Source organism: Salvelinus fontinalis, chromosome 26 (genome assembly GCF_029448725.1).
Source record: "Salvelinus fontinalis isolate EN_2023a chromosome 26, ASM2944872v1, whole genome shotgun sequence".
Lineage (NCBI taxonomy): Eukaryota > Metazoa > Chordata > Actinopteri > Salmoniformes > Salmonidae > Salvelinus > Salvelinus fontinalis.
The window spans coordinates 21,078,139-21,095,429 of record NC_074690.1 but is presented as its reverse complement, the minus strand read 5'-3'; the positions used below and the strand labels follow the sequence as shown (position 1 = coordinate 21,095,429).

The 17,291-nt window shown below is 42.2% G+C and overlaps 2 protein-coding genes across 6 annotated transcripts in view; one reads left to right on the top strand and one right to left on the bottom strand.

The window, feature by feature from the left end:
• rc3h1b (ring finger and CCCH-type domains 1b) overlaps positions 1-9,088 on the bottom strand; it is a 26,912-nt gene extending 17,824 nt beyond the window's left edge. The window contains exons 1-2 of one of the 2 annotated variants that reach the window (XM_055882978.1): positions 9,034-9,088; positions 6,497-6,871 (exon numbers count right to left, since the gene is read on the bottom strand). In XM_055882978.1, coding sequence (XP_055738953.1) covers positions 6,497-6,727 — 231 coding nt within the window. In that variant the 5' untranslated portion in view covers positions 6,728-6,871; positions 9,034-9,088. Of the gene's footprint in view, positions 1-6,496; positions 6,872-8,780; positions 8,887-9,033 lie in introns of those variants that run through there. The other variant, XM_055882977.1, reaches the window with a different exon arrangement.
• The window catches only part of si:ch211-13f8.1 (uncharacterized), a 20,507-nt gene continuing 12,197 nt past the window's right edge, over positions 8,982-17,291 (top strand). For 3 of the 4 annotated variants that reach the window (XR_008754698.1, XM_055882976.1, XM_055882974.1), the window contains exons 1-3: positions 8,982-10,091; positions 10,675-11,915; positions 15,200-15,278. Coding sequence is in view for 3 of the 4 variants with exons in the window: in XM_055882976.1 (XP_055738951.1) it covers positions 10,712-11,915; positions 15,200-15,278 (1,283 nt within the window). In the remaining variant the exon portion in view is untranslated. The remainder of the gene's footprint in view (positions 10,092-10,674; positions 11,916-15,199; positions 15,279-17,291) is intronic. The other variant, XM_055882975.1, reaches the window with a different exon arrangement.

Genomic DNA, 17,291 nt, shown 5'->3' with positions numbered 1-17,291 from the left:
GTATATGTGATACACCGCCCAAGCGTAATTGACATACTTGGCTGGCTACGTGTTGAAACTTGTCAAGTCTAATCAAATTTCATCATCACAGCTTCTCACTTTTTAAAGAGGGAAAAAGTAGGTAGACAGTGTGTCTTAGCAGAACGCCTGGCAACTTCACAGATGAACGTTGCATCAAATTCCACGCCAAACCCTTCTGAGCAATGTCCTCTCACAACAAAATTATTGATTCCATAACTGGCTGACTACAATGTCATTACGACGCCAACAAAACCCATCCAATAAAGAATACATGGCATGTTAACAATCTTTCGTTTTGGCAAGCCAGTTAAGACATCTACTTTGTGCTTGACACAATACATTTTTCCAACAATTGTTTACAGGCAGATTATTTCACTTATAATTCACTGTATCACAATTCCAGTGGGTCAGCAGTTTACATACACTAAGTTGACTGTGCCGTTAAACAGCTTGGAAAATTCCAGAAAATGATGTCATGGCTTTAGACGCTTCTGATAGGCTAATTGACATAATTTGAGTCAATTGGAGGTGTACCTGTGGATGTATTTCAAGGCCTACCTTCAAATGCAGTGCCTCTTTGCTTGACATCTTGGGAAAATCAAAAGAAATCAGCCAAGACCTCAGAAAAAAAATGACCTCCACAAGTCTGGTTCATCCTTGGGAGCAATTTCCAAACGCCTGAAGGTACCACGTTCATCTGTACAAACAATAGTACGCAAGCCCCGTGTGGCTCAGTTGGTAGAGCATGGCGCTTGCAACGCCAGGGTTGTGGGTTCGATTCCCATGGGGGGCCAGTACAAAAAAAAAAAAAAAAAGTATGAATGTATGTACTTGTAAGTCGCTCTGGATAAGAGCGTCTGCTAAATGACTTAAATGTAATGTAAATGTAAGTATAAACACCATGGGACCACGGCAGTCGTCATACCGCTCAGGAAGGAGACGCGTTCTGTCTCCTAGAGATGAACGTACTTTGGTGCGAAAAGTGCAAATCAATCCCAGAACAGCAAAGGACCTTGTGAAGATGCTGGAGGAAACAGGTACAAAAGTATCTATATCCACAGTAAAACGAGTCCTATATCGACACAACCTGAAAGGCAGCTCAGCAAGGAAGAAGCCACTGCTCCAAAACCGCCATAAAAAAGCGAGACTACGCTTTGCAACTGCTTATGTGGACAAAGATCGTACCTTTTGGAGAAATGTCCCCTAGTCTGATGAAACAAAAATAGAACTGTTTGGCCATAATGACCATCGTTATGTTTGGAGGAAAAAGGGGAACGCTTGCAAGCCGAAGAACACCATCCCAATCGTGAAGCATGGGGGTGGCAGCGTTCATGTTGTGGGAGTGCTTTGCTGCAGGAGGGACTGGTGCACTTCACAATATAGATGGCATCATGAGGGAGGGAAATTATGTGGATATATTGAAGCAACATCTCAAGACATCAGTCAGAAAGTTAAAGCTTGGTCGCAAATGGGTCTTCCAAATGGACAATGACCCCAAGCATACTTCCAAAGTTGTGGCAAAATGGCTCAAGGACAACAAAGTCAAGGTATTGGAGTGGCCTAAAGAAAATCTGTGGGCAGAACTGAAAAAGTGTGTGCGAGCAAGGAGGCCTACAAAGCTGACTCCGTTACACCAGCTCTGTCAGGAGGAATGGGCCAAAATTCACCCAACTTATTGTGGGAAGCTTGTGGAAGGCTACCTGAAACGTTTTACGCAAGTTAAACAATTTAAAGGCAATGCTGCCAAATACTAATTGAGTGTATGTAAACTTCTGACCCACTGGGAATGTGATGAAAGAAAGAAAAGCTGAAATAAATCACTCTACTATTATTCTGACATTTCACATTCTTAAAATAAAGTGGTGATCCTAACTTACCTAAGACAGGGAATTTTTACTAGGATTAAATGTCAGGAATTGTGAAAAACTGAGTTTAAATGTATTTGGCTAAGGTGTATGTAAACTTCCGACTTCAACTGTATTTATATATATATATATATATATATATATATATATATATACACACACATACATACACACACAGTATAAAGTTAACACACCTCTCATTCAAGGCTTTTTCTTTATTTTTTTACAATTTTCTACATTGTAATATAATAGTGAAGACATCAAAACTATGAAATAACACATGCGGAATCATGAAGTAAGCAAAAAAGTGTTAAATCAAAATATATTTTATATTTCAGATTCTCCAAAGTAGCCACCCTTTGCCTTGATGACAGCTTTGCACACTTGGCATTCTCTCAACCAGCTTCATGAGGTAGTCACCTGGAATGCATTTCAATTAACAGGTGTGCCTTGTTAAAAGATCATTTGTGGATCTTCTTTCCTTCTTAATGCATTTGAGTCAATCAGTTGTGTTGTGACATGGTAGGGGTGGTATACAGAAGATATCCCTATTTGGTAAAAGACCAAGTCCATATTATGGCAAGAACCGCTCAAAAAAGCAAAGAGAAACTGCATGAAAGTCAGTCAATCCGGAACTTTCAAGAACTTTGCAAGTGCAGTTGCAAAAACCATCAAGCGCTATGATGAAACTGGCTTTCATGAGGAACGCCACAGGAAAGGAAGGCCCAGAGTTACCTCTGCTGCAGAGTATAAGTTAATTCGAGTTACCAGCCTCAGAAATTACAGCCCAAATAAATGCTTCTGAGTTCAAGTAACAGACACATCTCAACATCAACTGTGTAAATCAGGCCTTCATAGTTGAATTGCTGCAAAGGAACTACTACTAAAGGACACCAATAATAAGAAGAGACTTGCTTGGGCCAAGAAACACAAGCAATGGACATTAGAACAGTGGAAATCTGTCCTTTGGTCTGTCTGACGAGTCCAAATTTGAGATTTTTGGTTCCAACCGCCGTGTCTTTGTGAGACACAAAGTAGGTGAACGGATGATCTCTGCATGTGTGGTTCCCACCGTGAAGCATGGAAGAGGTGGTGTGATGGTGTGGGTGTTCTTTTCTGGTAACACTGTCAGTGATTTATTTAGAATTCAAGGCACACTTTACCAGCACGGCAACCACAACATTCTGCAGCGATACGCCATCCCATCTGGTTTGCGCTTAGTGGGACTATCATTTGTTTTTCAACAGGACAATAACCCGACATACCTCCAGGCTGTGTAAGGGCTATTTGACCAAGAAGGAGAGTGGTGGAATGCTGCATCAGATGACCTGGCCTCCACAATCACCTGACCTCAACCCAATTGAGATGGTTGGGGATGAGTTAGACCGCAGTGTGAAGGAAAAGCAGCCAAACAAGTGCTCAGCATATATGGGAACTCCTTCAATACTGTTGGAAAAGTATTCCTCATGAAGCTGGTTGAGAGAATGCCAAGAATGTGCAAAGCTGTCATCAAGGCAAAGGGTGGCTACTGTTTAACACGTTTTTGGTTACTACATGATTCCATGTGTTATTTCATAGTTTTGATGTCTTCACTATTTTTCTACAATGTAGAAAATATTTAAAAAAATAAAAATAAAAAATAAACTGGAATGAGTAGGTGTGTCTCAACTTTTGACTGGTACTATATATATATATATATATATATATATATATATATATATATATATATATATATATATATATATATATATATATATATATATATATATATATATATATATATATATATATATATATATACATACATACATACATACATACATACATACATACATACATACATACATACATACATACATACATACATACATACATACATACATACATACATACATACATACATACATACATACATACATACACACACACACACACACACACACACACACACACACACACACACACACACACACACACACACACACACACACACACACACACACAGTGGGGCAAAAAAAGTATTTAGTCAGCCACCAATTGTGCAAGTTCTCCCACTTAAAAAGATGAGAGAGGCCTGTAATTTTCATCATAGGTACACTTCAACCATGACAGACAAAATGAGAAAAAAAATCCAGAAAATCACATTGTAGGATTTTTTATGAATTTATTTGCAAATTATGGTGGAAAATAAGTATTTCGTCACCTACAAACAAGCAAGATTTCTGGCTCTCACAGACCTGTAACTTCTTCTTTAAGAGGCTCCTCTGTCCTCCACTCGTTACCTGTATTAATGGCACCTGTTTGAACTTGTTATCAGTATAAAAGACACCTGTCCACAACCTCAAACAGTCACACTCCAAACTCCACTATGGCCAAGACCAAAGAGCTGTCAAAGGACACCAGAAATAAAATTGTAGACCTGCACCAGGCTGGGAAGACTGAATCTGCAATAGGTAAGCAGCTTGGTTTGAAGAAATCAACTGTGGGAGCAATTATTAGGAAATGGAAGACATACAAGACCACTGATAATCTCCCTCGATCTGGGGCTCCACGCAAGATCTCACCCCGTGGGGTCAAAATGATCACAAGAACGGTGAGCAAAAATCCCAGAACCACACGGGGGGACCTAGTGAATGACCTGCAGAGAGCTAGGACCAAAGTAACAAAGCCTACCATCAGTAACACACTACGCCGCCAGGGACTCAAATCCTGCAGTGCCAGACGTGTCCCCCTGCTTAAGCCAGTACATGTCCAGGCCCGTCTGAAGTTTGCTAGAGAGCATTTGGATGATCCAGAAGAAGATTGGGAGAATGTCATATGGTCAGATGAAACCAAAATAGAAACTTTTGGTAAAAACTCAACTCGTCGTGTTTGGAGGACAAAGAATGCTGAGTTGCATCCAAAGAACACCATACCTACTGTGAAGCATGGGGGTGGAAACATCATGCTCTGGGGATGTTTTTCTGCAAAGGGACCAGGACGACTGATCCGTGTAAAGGACAGAATGAATGGGGCCATGTATCGTGAGAATTTGAGTGAAAACCTTCCATCAGCAAGGGCATTGAAGAGGAAAGATGGGTCTTTCAGCATGACAATGATCCCAAACACACCGCCCGGGCAACGAATGAGTGGCTTCGTAAGAAGCATTTCAAGGTCCTGGAGTGGCCTAGCCAGTCTCCAGATCTCAACCCCATAGAAAATCTTTGGAGGGAGTTGAAAGTCCGTGTTGCCCAGCAACAGCCCCAAAACATCACTGCTCTAGAGGAGATCTGCATGGAGGAATGGGCCAAAATACCAGCAACAGTGTGTGAAAACCTTGTGAAGACTTACAGAAAATGTTTGACTTCTGTCATTGCCAACAAAGGGTATATAACAAAGTATTGAGATAAACTTTTGTTATTGACCAAATACTTATTTTCCACCATAATTTGCAAATAAATTCATTAAAAATCCTACAATGTGATTTTCTGTATTTGTTTTTCTCATTTTGTCTGTCATGGTTGAAATGTACCTATGATGAAAATTACAGGCCTCTCTCATCTTTTTAAGTGGGAGAACTTGCACAATTGGTGGCTGACTAAATACTTTTTTGCCCCAATGTATATATACTACCGTTCAAAAGTTTGGTGTCACTTAGAAATGTCCTTGTTTTTGAAAGAAAAGCACATTGTTTGTCCATTTAAATAACATAAAATTGATCAGAAATACAGTGTAGACATTGTTAATGTTGTAAATGACTTGTTGCTGGAAACGGCTGATTTTTAATGGAATATCTACATATGTATACAGAGGCCCATTATCAGCAACCATCACTCCTGTGTTCCAATGGCATGTTGTGTTAGCTAATCAAAGTTTATCATTTTAAAAAGGCTAATTGTTCATTAGAAAACCCTTTTGCAATTATGTTAGCACAGCTGAAAACTGTTGTGCTCATTAAAGAAGCAATAAAACTGTCCTTCTTTAGACTAGTTGAGTATCTGGAGCATCAGCATTTGTGGGTTCGATTACAGGCTCAAAATGGCCAGAAACAAAGAACTTTCTTCTGAAACTCGTCAGTCTATTCTTGTTCTGAGAAATGAAGGCTATTCCATGCGAGAAATTGCCAAGAAACTGAAGATCTCGTACAACGCTGTGTACTACTCTCTTCACAGAACTGCCCAAACTGGCTCTAACCAGAATAGAAAGAGGAGTGGGAGGCCCCGGTGCACAACTGAGCAAGAGGACAAGTTCATTAGATTGTCTAGTTTGAGAAACAGACGACTCACAAGTTCTCAACTGGCAGCTTCATTAAATAGTACCCGCAAAACACCAGTCTCAACGTCAACAGTGAAGAGGCAACTCCGGGATGCTGGCCTCCTAGGCAGAGTTCCTCTGTCCAGTGTCTGTTCTTTTGCCATTGTTAATCTTTTATTTACCAGTCTGAGATATGGCTTTTTCTTTGCAACTCTGCCTAGAAGGCCAGCATCCCATTTGTGCTCTGTTGTTAACCACCATCCTGTATCCCTAACCCTAGAGACCCTGACGCCCTATCTAAAATCAAAACACTGGTGGGTAAAGAACAGATTCTAAATAGATTGAGCCACTCCCCTTCACCGGGTCTCAAGACTCACCTGTCCCCCCACAAGCTGCAGTAGGGCTGTGTTTACCGGCAGCTGCTCGATGTCGGTGGCGATGGCTGTCTGGTCGAAGGGGCAGGCCTTGCGGTGGAGCTTGTTCAGGCACATCTTGCAGACGGTGTGGCCACAGCCCAGCGAGATGGGCCGCCGCACCGTCTCCTCGAACGTCTGCGTGCAGATGGGACACAGCAGGAACTCCGTCCATTGTGGGGCTTGCACAGGCATCACTGGACAGTTTTTTTTTTTTTTTTTTTACAAAGAAAAAAATATATGGAAGATTCCACTGGAATCAAGATTTTTCTCCCGAACTTAATTGTTCTTCAAACGTTGTCACACATCGTGGATGCGCATCATGTCACGTGACAAATCCTGAAAGGGAGAAGGAATACAATCATAGTGGGTTAATAGCCTGTGGATAATACTGACACAGTGACTCATGCACAATGACATTAGCTGAGCCAATTACCTTGATACATCAGGGGTGTATTCACTAGGAAGCAAACAGAAACAAACGGGGAGGGACCCACCTGAATTTGTCCAATAGAAACTCTAACTGTTTGAACTTTGGACTAATGATTACACCCCAGATGACCCAAACCAACATTGTTTACATTTATGGCTGGCAACAAATGACATACCTACAGGCCACATAATATAAACAGCCCAAGCTTCAGGAGCTGATAGTGGATCTAATTTATCTTCTTGGCACAGGTCAAGCAAGCAATGTTACATTTAGCTACAACAATAAAATAACGTTAGATAAAACCCTTGGCCAGTCAGTGTTATGTTCGTTAGATAGCCAATTAGATAACTGACAGTAACGTTGACCTATCTCTCTCTCTCTCTCTCTCTCTCTCTCTATATATATATATATATATATATATATATATATATATATATATATATATATATATATATATATATATATATATATATATATATATATATATATATATATATATAATTGTATTATTTTATTATTAAATAATACCAGGCACAATATGATGGCTAACTTAAAAATGTACGTCTATAGTAAATAAGATATGCTGGTTAGCTGCACCAGGCGAATGAGTTCAACGCCCTTACAAATTCAAAACGGTTAGCTAAAAAGACAATCCACCAGCAAGGTGAATAAGGTCAGTTCAATGCCCTTACAAATTCAAAATGGTTAGCTTAAAAGACAATCCACCGGCAAGCTGAATAACGTTAGTTAGTATGATCACCATCCAGTGTCTGCTTTAACCAACTATCTGATTACATCTGGTTCAATAATTTTCAGAGAGCCAGGAAATTCAGTCTTCAGATAAATAATAAATGGCTGGCAACCCATGGCCAAATAACCGAACAAAACAACGACTGGCGTTGTTAGCCTATGGCCTGGCAAGTAGTAGACAAAGAGGAGGCGTAGCTAGTTACTACTGTTTGTGCTTGAGGTAACTTAACGTTAGCTAGCTATGCTGCGCAGAATGATCTAGCTAACAGTTTTAGCTAACAAGTTGATCATGCAGGATATAGCTACATCAATATATTGGTTTTTATTTAAAATAACAATTAGCTAGTTAAACACGCAACGTTACATTATCATCACATAACGGCTAGTTACCTGGCAAGTAGATACATATTTGGCGTTAAATTCGAGCGTCAATTAAGGTTACTTTAGCTAGCTAACGTTAGATAACTGGCTAGCTATGTTACTAGGTAAACAACGTTAGCGATGGGACGTTATGTTAGCAGTTAGCTAGTTGAGGTTAGATGGTTTCATTACTGACATGGAAACAACAAATGCATCAAACGTACGAATGTACTTAAAACTAACTAATTATATAACTAGCTAGTTAGCTACAGTAGTTACAAGTACAACAAATGACTAGCTGCAAGGGAATCGTTCAAGCTAACCAACCAGAATTGCATGTGGCAATATCTAATATTATGTATCTAACTAGCTATTTAGTTTTGGTATTTAGCTCGTTTTTTAGACGTCTACTTAACTCAACATCTATTATTTAACTAGCTAACTTTAGCTACTAATGGTGTGGCAATCAAATCGCTAAACCAGGTTGAATAATGTTGGCAAATAAATTGCAGCTAGCCAGCTAACGTACTGCTACGTACTTAGCGAGCTGTCTGGGACGCTAATGCTAGCTCTCAGTTATGCTAGCTGGCATTAGTACGCTAGGCTATCTCAGAAACTAGGCGTCCAAAATAAATAGCTAGTTAATTAAACATGCCTTTGTTAACTGTTCATAACATTTTTCGATTACATGCTCAAGTTACTCACTCATTCCAAAACACTTGGAAGATTTATCTGTCTTTAGGAAAATATTGCGTTATTAAATCGGTCGCCATGTCGACTGTGCAGCTTGGCTGCTACCGAAGTTTGAGACCAGTTCGAGGGTGTTAACTGGGGTGTATGCATTACTCTGATTCTGTTGCAAAACGTTTTGTCTGTTGCAAACGGAAACCATTTTCTCCAATACATTTTGCAACTATAACGAGAGTTTCTATTGGACACATTCAGATAGGTTCCTCACCGTTTGCTCTGTTTGCTTCTGTTTGGTTCCTAGAGGACACGGTAAAAGGTTTCCGTTGCACAACGTTTTTGCAATGGTTAGCTAACTTTGGAGTTGAACGAGGAGCGAGTCCACCCCCTGTTGGTGAGAGAATGCCAGTGTACAGTAAAAAGGTAGAGCAGCATTGTCACATCCAGTTGTGACATTTGCTGGATATGGCACGTTGCCCCATATCTCCATCACCAAAACATTTTTAAACAATCTCAGGGACATGTCAGTTCTTTCATCCAAAGCTCCGTTCATTTTAGGGTGGTAGATGGTAGGCTACATCTCCCCAGCTTCTCCCCTCAGCCAAACAGTGACAGACTCAAGCTTGAAATTAGGCATTTTGCCTTTAATTACAACATTACATTTTGTTCGCAAGCTTTGGGTAGCCCACAAAAAAAATGTGATGATAATATCATGTTGGGCGAGGTTCCACCAAAGATGCTCCTGCGCAGATTGTTTATGTGACTGAGCGCACAGACTCAGCCGTGTGTGTGCGGTGGGTAGCCTGCTATTGCATCCACTTACGCAACGGATAGCTTCAGTCAGCCAGGGTGAAATGAAAACACGCATTTTGTATTTCCATTTTTGTCTAATCCGTCTGATTTCTGAAGGGATTAACGGACCAATCATGAATATTGAGAGACCGCCTGTTCGCTCACTGGGAGCAGGTCACCGTCCGCTCGTGGACTCACTCCGTCTGAAGCTGGGCTGGCTGCCGTCAAACCATAACAGTGCAGAATAAAACGGAGAACAACAACACAGGAGAAAGTTACTTTACTTTTTATGACAAATGTTTCCGACAGCTAGTCAGTCGGGTCAGAGGATGTGTTCAAGCTAGCCGACTAAACTCCACTCTATGGTGAAGGACGTTTCTGATACTGGAGTTTAGTCCATTACGCTCAAGCTTGTGCCACAGAGCGCAGGTTTAGCTGTGGGTCGTTGTGCCTGCCCAATTTAAGTCGGCACGGAACGTGAGTTTCTTCAACTGTGGTGAATTGCATCTAAATAAGATATCACCAAGATCTTTCCAGGTAAATGATTGACCTTGTCATGATGTGTTTTTGTCCTGTCATTAATACCATTGTTTTTTTTGTCACTTTTAAATCATTTTGTGATAGTGTGTTATTATCCTGTTTGGTTCAATTGAAATGTCAGGGGAATTCTTTCAAAGTCAACTAGGTCATTCATCCATGTGTGATGATAGCCTACAGTTGGGTGCTTAGTAATAGATCATTCTTGTCCTTTTACTTAGTTTTATTAACACGTAACAGAACTGGACAAATCCAGTGCCTAATCATTCTGCAACTGATTATAAAGAAAACTATTTTTATTCTATTAGAATAAAATTACATGTAGCCAAATCCCTATTTTATTTTCTATAACCTCTTCATCAAATGTCTTTGATGACAACAACACTTTTATATTGTCAGTACATGCCAGCCACACACAGGCTTCTCATGCACTGGTGGCCTATTTCCATTCCAAAGGATTATCCTACGCAGTAATCATTGGATAAAGAGTACAAAGTGAATTGAATCCACTACTTTAGGCATCCTAGGCCTAGTGAGACTATTTTACCAGAGGCAACAAACAATGATCCTTTTTCCACATTAGGTTCCAATCAGACTTTTCCTCTTTGCCTTGCCAGCCAATGGAGGAGGAAGAGGTCCATATCACACAAACATTGGCTCCTGCCAGCTCTCCGCTTCGGTCAAGAGCCTCTGATGACCGGGGCCTCATCCTGAGTCTTGTCCCCAAGCCCAGCACACTCTCTCCCTCCTCTCCCTCGCTTTCCCCTCCCCCCCTCCATCCTTCAGGCTCTGCCGTCTATTCCCTGCAGTCCAAGGTGAATAATCTCTCCCAGAGAACCGGAGGGAAAGAGAGAAAGAGGGAGAGGGTGAGGGAGGACAATATGGCCTCAGAGCTCCAGGTAGAGGGACCTGTCTCATTCCAGGCCCTGCCCAAGCAGAAGGGCCGCGGCAGGGGGGAGGTGCCACCGCCTGTGCCCTTCCGGCACTTTGACCAGAGGAGGAGGTCCAGCAGTAGTGAAGACGAGGTAGAGGAAGAGGTGGTGGCCAGGGTACAGCTCCACACCGACCCGACTGAACCACAGAGGGAGAAGGAGAGCTGGGGTGCCATGGGGAAGGGAGCAGAGAAGGGGGAGAGGGGAGGCCCAGCTGGGAGTGTGCCGGGGCAGCCTCGCGGTTTGGGGGAGGGGGCCAGCTTGGAGAGCTTGGAGAATATCCAGTCAGACAGCACCGGCGCAACCAAGGAGGACCACCCTCCTTCTTCAAAGCCCGCTCCTGCATCCTCCTCCACCTCTTCTTCCTCCTCTCACAGACACTGGGCACCTCCTAAAGGATTCTGGAGGGTAGCACGCCCAGAGACTCTGATTCTGAATAGGGTGAGCACTCAGTCTACTGTGGGCACTCAGACTACAATGCCCATACTCTCGTCATTTGTACGTCTGAAGGACGAACCCCCTGCAAATGCCACCCTCTCAGGGCCCCAGAGTAAGTCAAGACTGGCTTCTGTGGATTCTGTAGATGAGGACAGGGACGAGAGTGAAGGGTGTTGGAACATGCTGCGTTCGGACAGCCTGGACTGCTACCTGGAGAGGTGTGATAAGAAAGAAGCGAAGGAGCCTATGGATCCCGTGGGGGGGCTGTGGAGGGCGGAGAGCTGGGAAAGTGTGTACTCGCAGGAAGGGGCGCTTTCGCTGGGGGATACAGTGGAGGCCAACCAGAGAGCCAGAGGGCGGTCAGTGAACAGACGAAGGAACACCAAGAGAGTCGAGGAGAAAGGCGGCGTGGACATCCCGTACCTCTGTGTTGACCAGATAGACAAGAGAGATGGTATGAAGTTCCAGTTTAGAAAATACATCTTGGTACACCTTGTTGTTAAACAAGTCTTTGAGAGGTAAATTCAATAAAAAAAAGAATCATATTTACCATGGCTGCATTTACAAAGGCAGACCAATATTTTTTTCCACTAATTGGTCTTTTGACAAATCATATCAGATCTTTTCACATCAGAATGTTTTTCAGATCTGATCTTGTTGGTCAAAAGACCAATTAGTGAGAAAAAAAATCAGAATTGGGCTGCCTGTGTAAATGCAGCCAAAGTATCCCATTCTGGGCCTCTCATGGTTTAAGAACATGGTAGAACATGTGCTGTGGGACAAAGTGTCCATCAAGAGAATGGGAGGTAAACAAATCACACTTTGGAACACAAATAATTTGCTCAATCATGATAGGGTTGGGGAGGAGGGCTTAGTTGCACGTTTTACATGCACCTCCTTTTAAATTAGATAACAATTGTTTTGTAAGCAAGCCAGGCGTAATTGATTGTTAAATTCAGGAATTATAAAGCATATCAATGTGTGCTTACAACTGTGATCATGTGTCAGATGAATTACTGTAAATTGACCATGAGATACAGATACAGAGCTATGCATTCTATTTCTGTCAGCACCTCCCACCATCAGGAGCACTTAGAGGAACAGATGTGCTGGTGTTGTGTAGCTATTTTTAGCGCTGTGTGTGTGTGTTACGCTTTGGCTAGTTCAACCTATTCTATTCAATTTGACTGAAATCAAATAACAAATTTGACAGCTCAATGTGATTTTTTGAATTGAATAAAAGCTTCTAAATTGCTTTCAACACCTCATGCGGTTTCACATTGAATAGTGGTGGGGAGCAATGTAGCAGCAGCAGCCTATCAGAAGAGTTGGAGGCACGGCATATTGGGGGTGAGGCTTTCAGTTTGTTCTTTTTGCCCACCTGTGAGAGTGAATGTCATTCCAGTTAATGTGGTCTATAGTATTTGTTATTCAACCAAAAATGTGTATTCACCTACATTTGTAGTGATACTTGCATAAGTACATCTGATACTAAAGAGCCAGATAAGGTTACATTGTTAAGGTAGACAATGCTTGATTGAGGCTACTAAATTTGGGCGTCTTGTGAAAAGAATATGTTTGGAAACATTATTTAAAGTTATTGAACCAACTTAATTTCTTGATTTACAAGAAATTGATTTTGATTGCTTCAAATCAAGTTTTTATTGTCACATGCTTCGTAAACAACAGGTGTAGACTAACAGTGAAATGCTTATGGGCCCTTCCCAACAATGTAGAATACTATAAAAAATATAATAAAAATGTAATTAAAAGTAACACAAAGAATAAATACACAATGAGCAATGATAGCTTGGCTATATACAGTACATGGGTACCAGGACTGAGTTGATGTGCAGGGGTAGGAGGAAATTGAGGTAGATATGTACATATAGGTAGGGGTAAAGTGACTAGGCAGCAGGATAGATAATGGACAGTAGCAGCAGTGTGTGTGTATGTGTTGGAGTGTCGTTGTAAGTATGTGCGTGTGTGTGTGTGTGTGTTTGTGTGTGTGTGTGTGTGAGTCCAGTGTGTGTGCGTAGAGTCAAAAAGAGTTAGTGCAAAAAGGGTACCGTTTGCTGTGCGGTAGCAGAGAGAACAGTCTATGACTTGGGTGGCTGGAGTCTTTGATAATTTTTTGACAATTCATCCTCTGACACTGCCTGGTATAGAGGTCCTGGATGACAGGGAGTTCGACCCCAGTGAGATACTGGGCCGTTCGCACTACCCTCTGTAGCGCCTTACGGTCAGATGCCGAGCAGTTGCCATAGCAGGTGGTGATGATATCGTTCAGGATGCTCTTGATAGTGCAGCTGTAGAACCTTTTGAGGATCTGGGGGCCCATGTCAAATCTTTTCAGTCTCCTGAGGGGGAAAAGGTTTTGTCGTGCCCTCTTCACGACTGTCTTGGTATGTTTGGACCATGATAGTTCGTTGGTGATGTGGACACCAAGGAACTTGAAACTCTCGACCTGCTCCACTACAGCCCCGTCGATGTTAATGGGGGCCTGTTCGGCCCGCCTTTTCCTGTAGTCCACGATCAGCTCCTTTGTCTTGCTTACATTAAGGTTCAGTGTTGCTTGTCTTGCTCACATTAAGGTTCAGTGTTGCTTGTCTTGCTCACATTGAGGTTCAGTGTTGCTTGTCTTGCTCACATTGAGGTTCAGTGTTGCTTGTCTTGCTCACATTGAGGTTCAGTGTTGCTTGTCTTGCTCACATGCATGGTTCAGTGTTGCTTGCCCTCGAAGCGAGCATAGAAGGCATTTAGCTTGTCTGGTAGGCTCGTTTCAATGGTCAGATCTCGGCTGGGTTTCCCTTTGTAATACGTGATAGTTTTAAAAGCCCTGCCACATCTGAAGAGCGGCAGACCTGGTGTAATAGGATTCGATCTTAGTCCAGTATTAACTCTTTGCCTGTTTGATGGTTGTAACCCAATTGAATACCTTTGGGTAATTCCAAATTAAAAAGTGAACTTGGAACAAGGTGAAAACATGGGTTGTATTTACATTAAATATTAGTTTGTATTTGTTATTTATTAGGTTTAACCAAAGGGGAAAAGTAAGTTAAGTGTTGAAATAAATAGGTTACAACTTGAAATATATGTTAGGTAATATTAAAATAAAACAGTTGTCATTGAATCATATATTTGGTTTCAACAAATGTAGTATTTTTCAATTGAGAAAGCCATACTCATTTACTTGTAACCAGTTGAAGTACATTTTTTCGGTTGATCCACAGTATTTTTTTTTATATAGTGCAGTGCACTGAGTGCAGGGCATGATCAGATGATAATGTTTTAATACCTCTCTGTTCCTGCCGTTATGGCGTTTATGTAAGGCCCATGAATCTGACAGGCATTAGGAGGATCAGAGATGAACTTGGGGACAGTCCATGGGTTTGATGTGATGTGGGGCTTATGGAAACCATTATGGTTGAGTAAAGCCCTTGGCAGTTTTGTACCTGCATACATGCTTTAACAATGCACTTCTGCTGCTATATTTGCATTACAGCTTAACTGTGAGCAACATATCCTGCCATAAAATGTATTTGAAGCATCTCCACCCCAAACTTCAACCATGTGAATTGAAATTGGTTTTGTATAACAATGTAATAGCATTGTGTAATACTCAGCTTGTCGAACTGTTCCTTTGGATTTGTAGCAATTGTTGCGTGAGGGTCCATTTGCATTGCATGGAACTAGGTTTGGAAAGCTTTATTTTAATGGGTAAAGTTCTGTTTTCAGTGTCTCCAGATGCATCTGCCTCCTGGAACAATGAGTGGGATTTAACCATTCCACAACAGGAGCTGCTTGAACTTCCCGGGTAAGGAATATCACACTAGTGTCTGTCTACATAGAAAAGTGGTAAGTGTGTGAGGTGAGGAACCACCTTTTTTAGGGATAGTTTTTGCCCCCTAAATATTATTTGTATGTAAAGCAGTCAACTATCCTGTCCAATTTGTTTTGTAGATTGAAACATAAGCTACGTAAAGATGCTAATATAGCATATAACATCAGATCACACATCTCCCATGAAACTGGAAGTAGAGGATAGGAGGCCTAGTGGTTAGAGAGGCGGGCCATCAACCAGAGGGTTGCCATTTCAAATCCAGCTCCTTACTGGGAAAATCTGTCAGGAAGTGAGCTGGCAACAAATCAAATGCTAGATGCCATTGTCTGCCATTGTGCCCTTGAACAAGGCACTTAACCCCCTACAACAACAGCTCCCCGGGCGTCCAGTGTGACAGCCCCCTGCACCTATCCAAAACCTGTATATGTACAGTTGAAGTCGGAAGTTTACATACACCTTAGCCAAATACATTTAAACTCAGTTTTTCACAATTCCTGACATTTAATCCTAGTAAAAATTCCCTGTCGCTTTTTCAGTTCTGCCCACATATTGTCTATGGGATTGAGGTCAGTGATTTGTGATGGCCACTCCAATACCTTGACTTTGTTGCCCTTTAGCCATTTTGCCACAACTTTGGAAATATGCTTGGGGTCATTGTACATTGGGAAGACCCATTTGCGACCAAGCTTTAACTTCCTGACTGATGTCTTGAGATGTTTCTTCAATATATCCACATAATTTTCCTCCCTCATGATGCCATCTATTTTGTGAAGTGCACCAGTCCCTCCTGCAGCAAAGCCCCCCCACAACATGATGCTGCTACCCCCGTGCTTCACGGTTGGGTTGGTGTTCCTCGGCTTGCAAGCCACCCCCTTTTTCCCCCAAACATAATGATGGTCATTATGGCCAAACAGTTCCATTTTTGTTTCATCAGACCAGAGGACATTTCTCCAAAAACTACACTCTTTGTCCCCATGTGCAGTTGTAAACTGTAGTCTGGCTTTTTTATGGCGGTTTTGGAGCAGTGACTTCTTCTTTGCTGAGCGGCATTTCAGGTTATGTCGATATAGGACTCGTTTTACTGTGGATATAGATACTTTTGTACCTGTTTCCCCCAGCACAAGGTCCTTTGCTGTTGTTCTGGGATTGATTTGTACTTTTCGCACCAAAGAATGTTCATCTCTAGGAGACAGAATGTTTCTCCTTCCTGAGCCGTGTGACGTCTGTGTGGTCCCATGGTGTTAATACTTGCGTACTATTGTTTGTACAGATGAACGTGGTACCTTCAGGCGTTTGGAAATTGCTCCCAAGGAGATATGGCAGCAGTTTTACGGGCGCACAACCAAATCCACAGATGATGCAGTCTCTATTGCACTCCACACTTCCCTTTCCCACCTGGACAAAAGGAACACTTATGTGAGAATGCTGTTCATTGACTACAGCTCAGCGTTTAACACCATAGTACCCTCTAAGCTCATCACTAAGCTAAGGATCCTGGGACTAAACACCTCCCTCTGCAACTGGATCCTGGACTTCCTGACGGGCTGCCCCCAGGCGGTGAGAGTAGGTAGCAACACATCTGCCAAGCTGATCCTCAACACTGGAGCTCCCCAGGAGTGCGTGCTCAGTCCCCTCCTGTACTCCCTGTTCACCCACGACTGCATGGCCAGGCACGACTCCAACACCATCATTAAGTTTGCAGACGACACAACAGTGGTAGGCCTGATCACCGACAACGACGAGACAGCCTATAGGGAGGAGGTCAGAGACCTGGCCGGGTGGTGCCAGAATAACAACCTATCCCTCAACGTAACCAAGACTAAGGAGATTATTGTGGACTACAGGAAAAGGAGGACCGAGCACGCCCCCATTCTCATCGACGGGGCTGTAGTGGAGCAGGTTGAGAGCTTCAAGTTCCTTGGTGTCCACATCAACAACAAACTAGAATGGTACAAACACACCAACACAGTCGTGCAGAGGGCATGA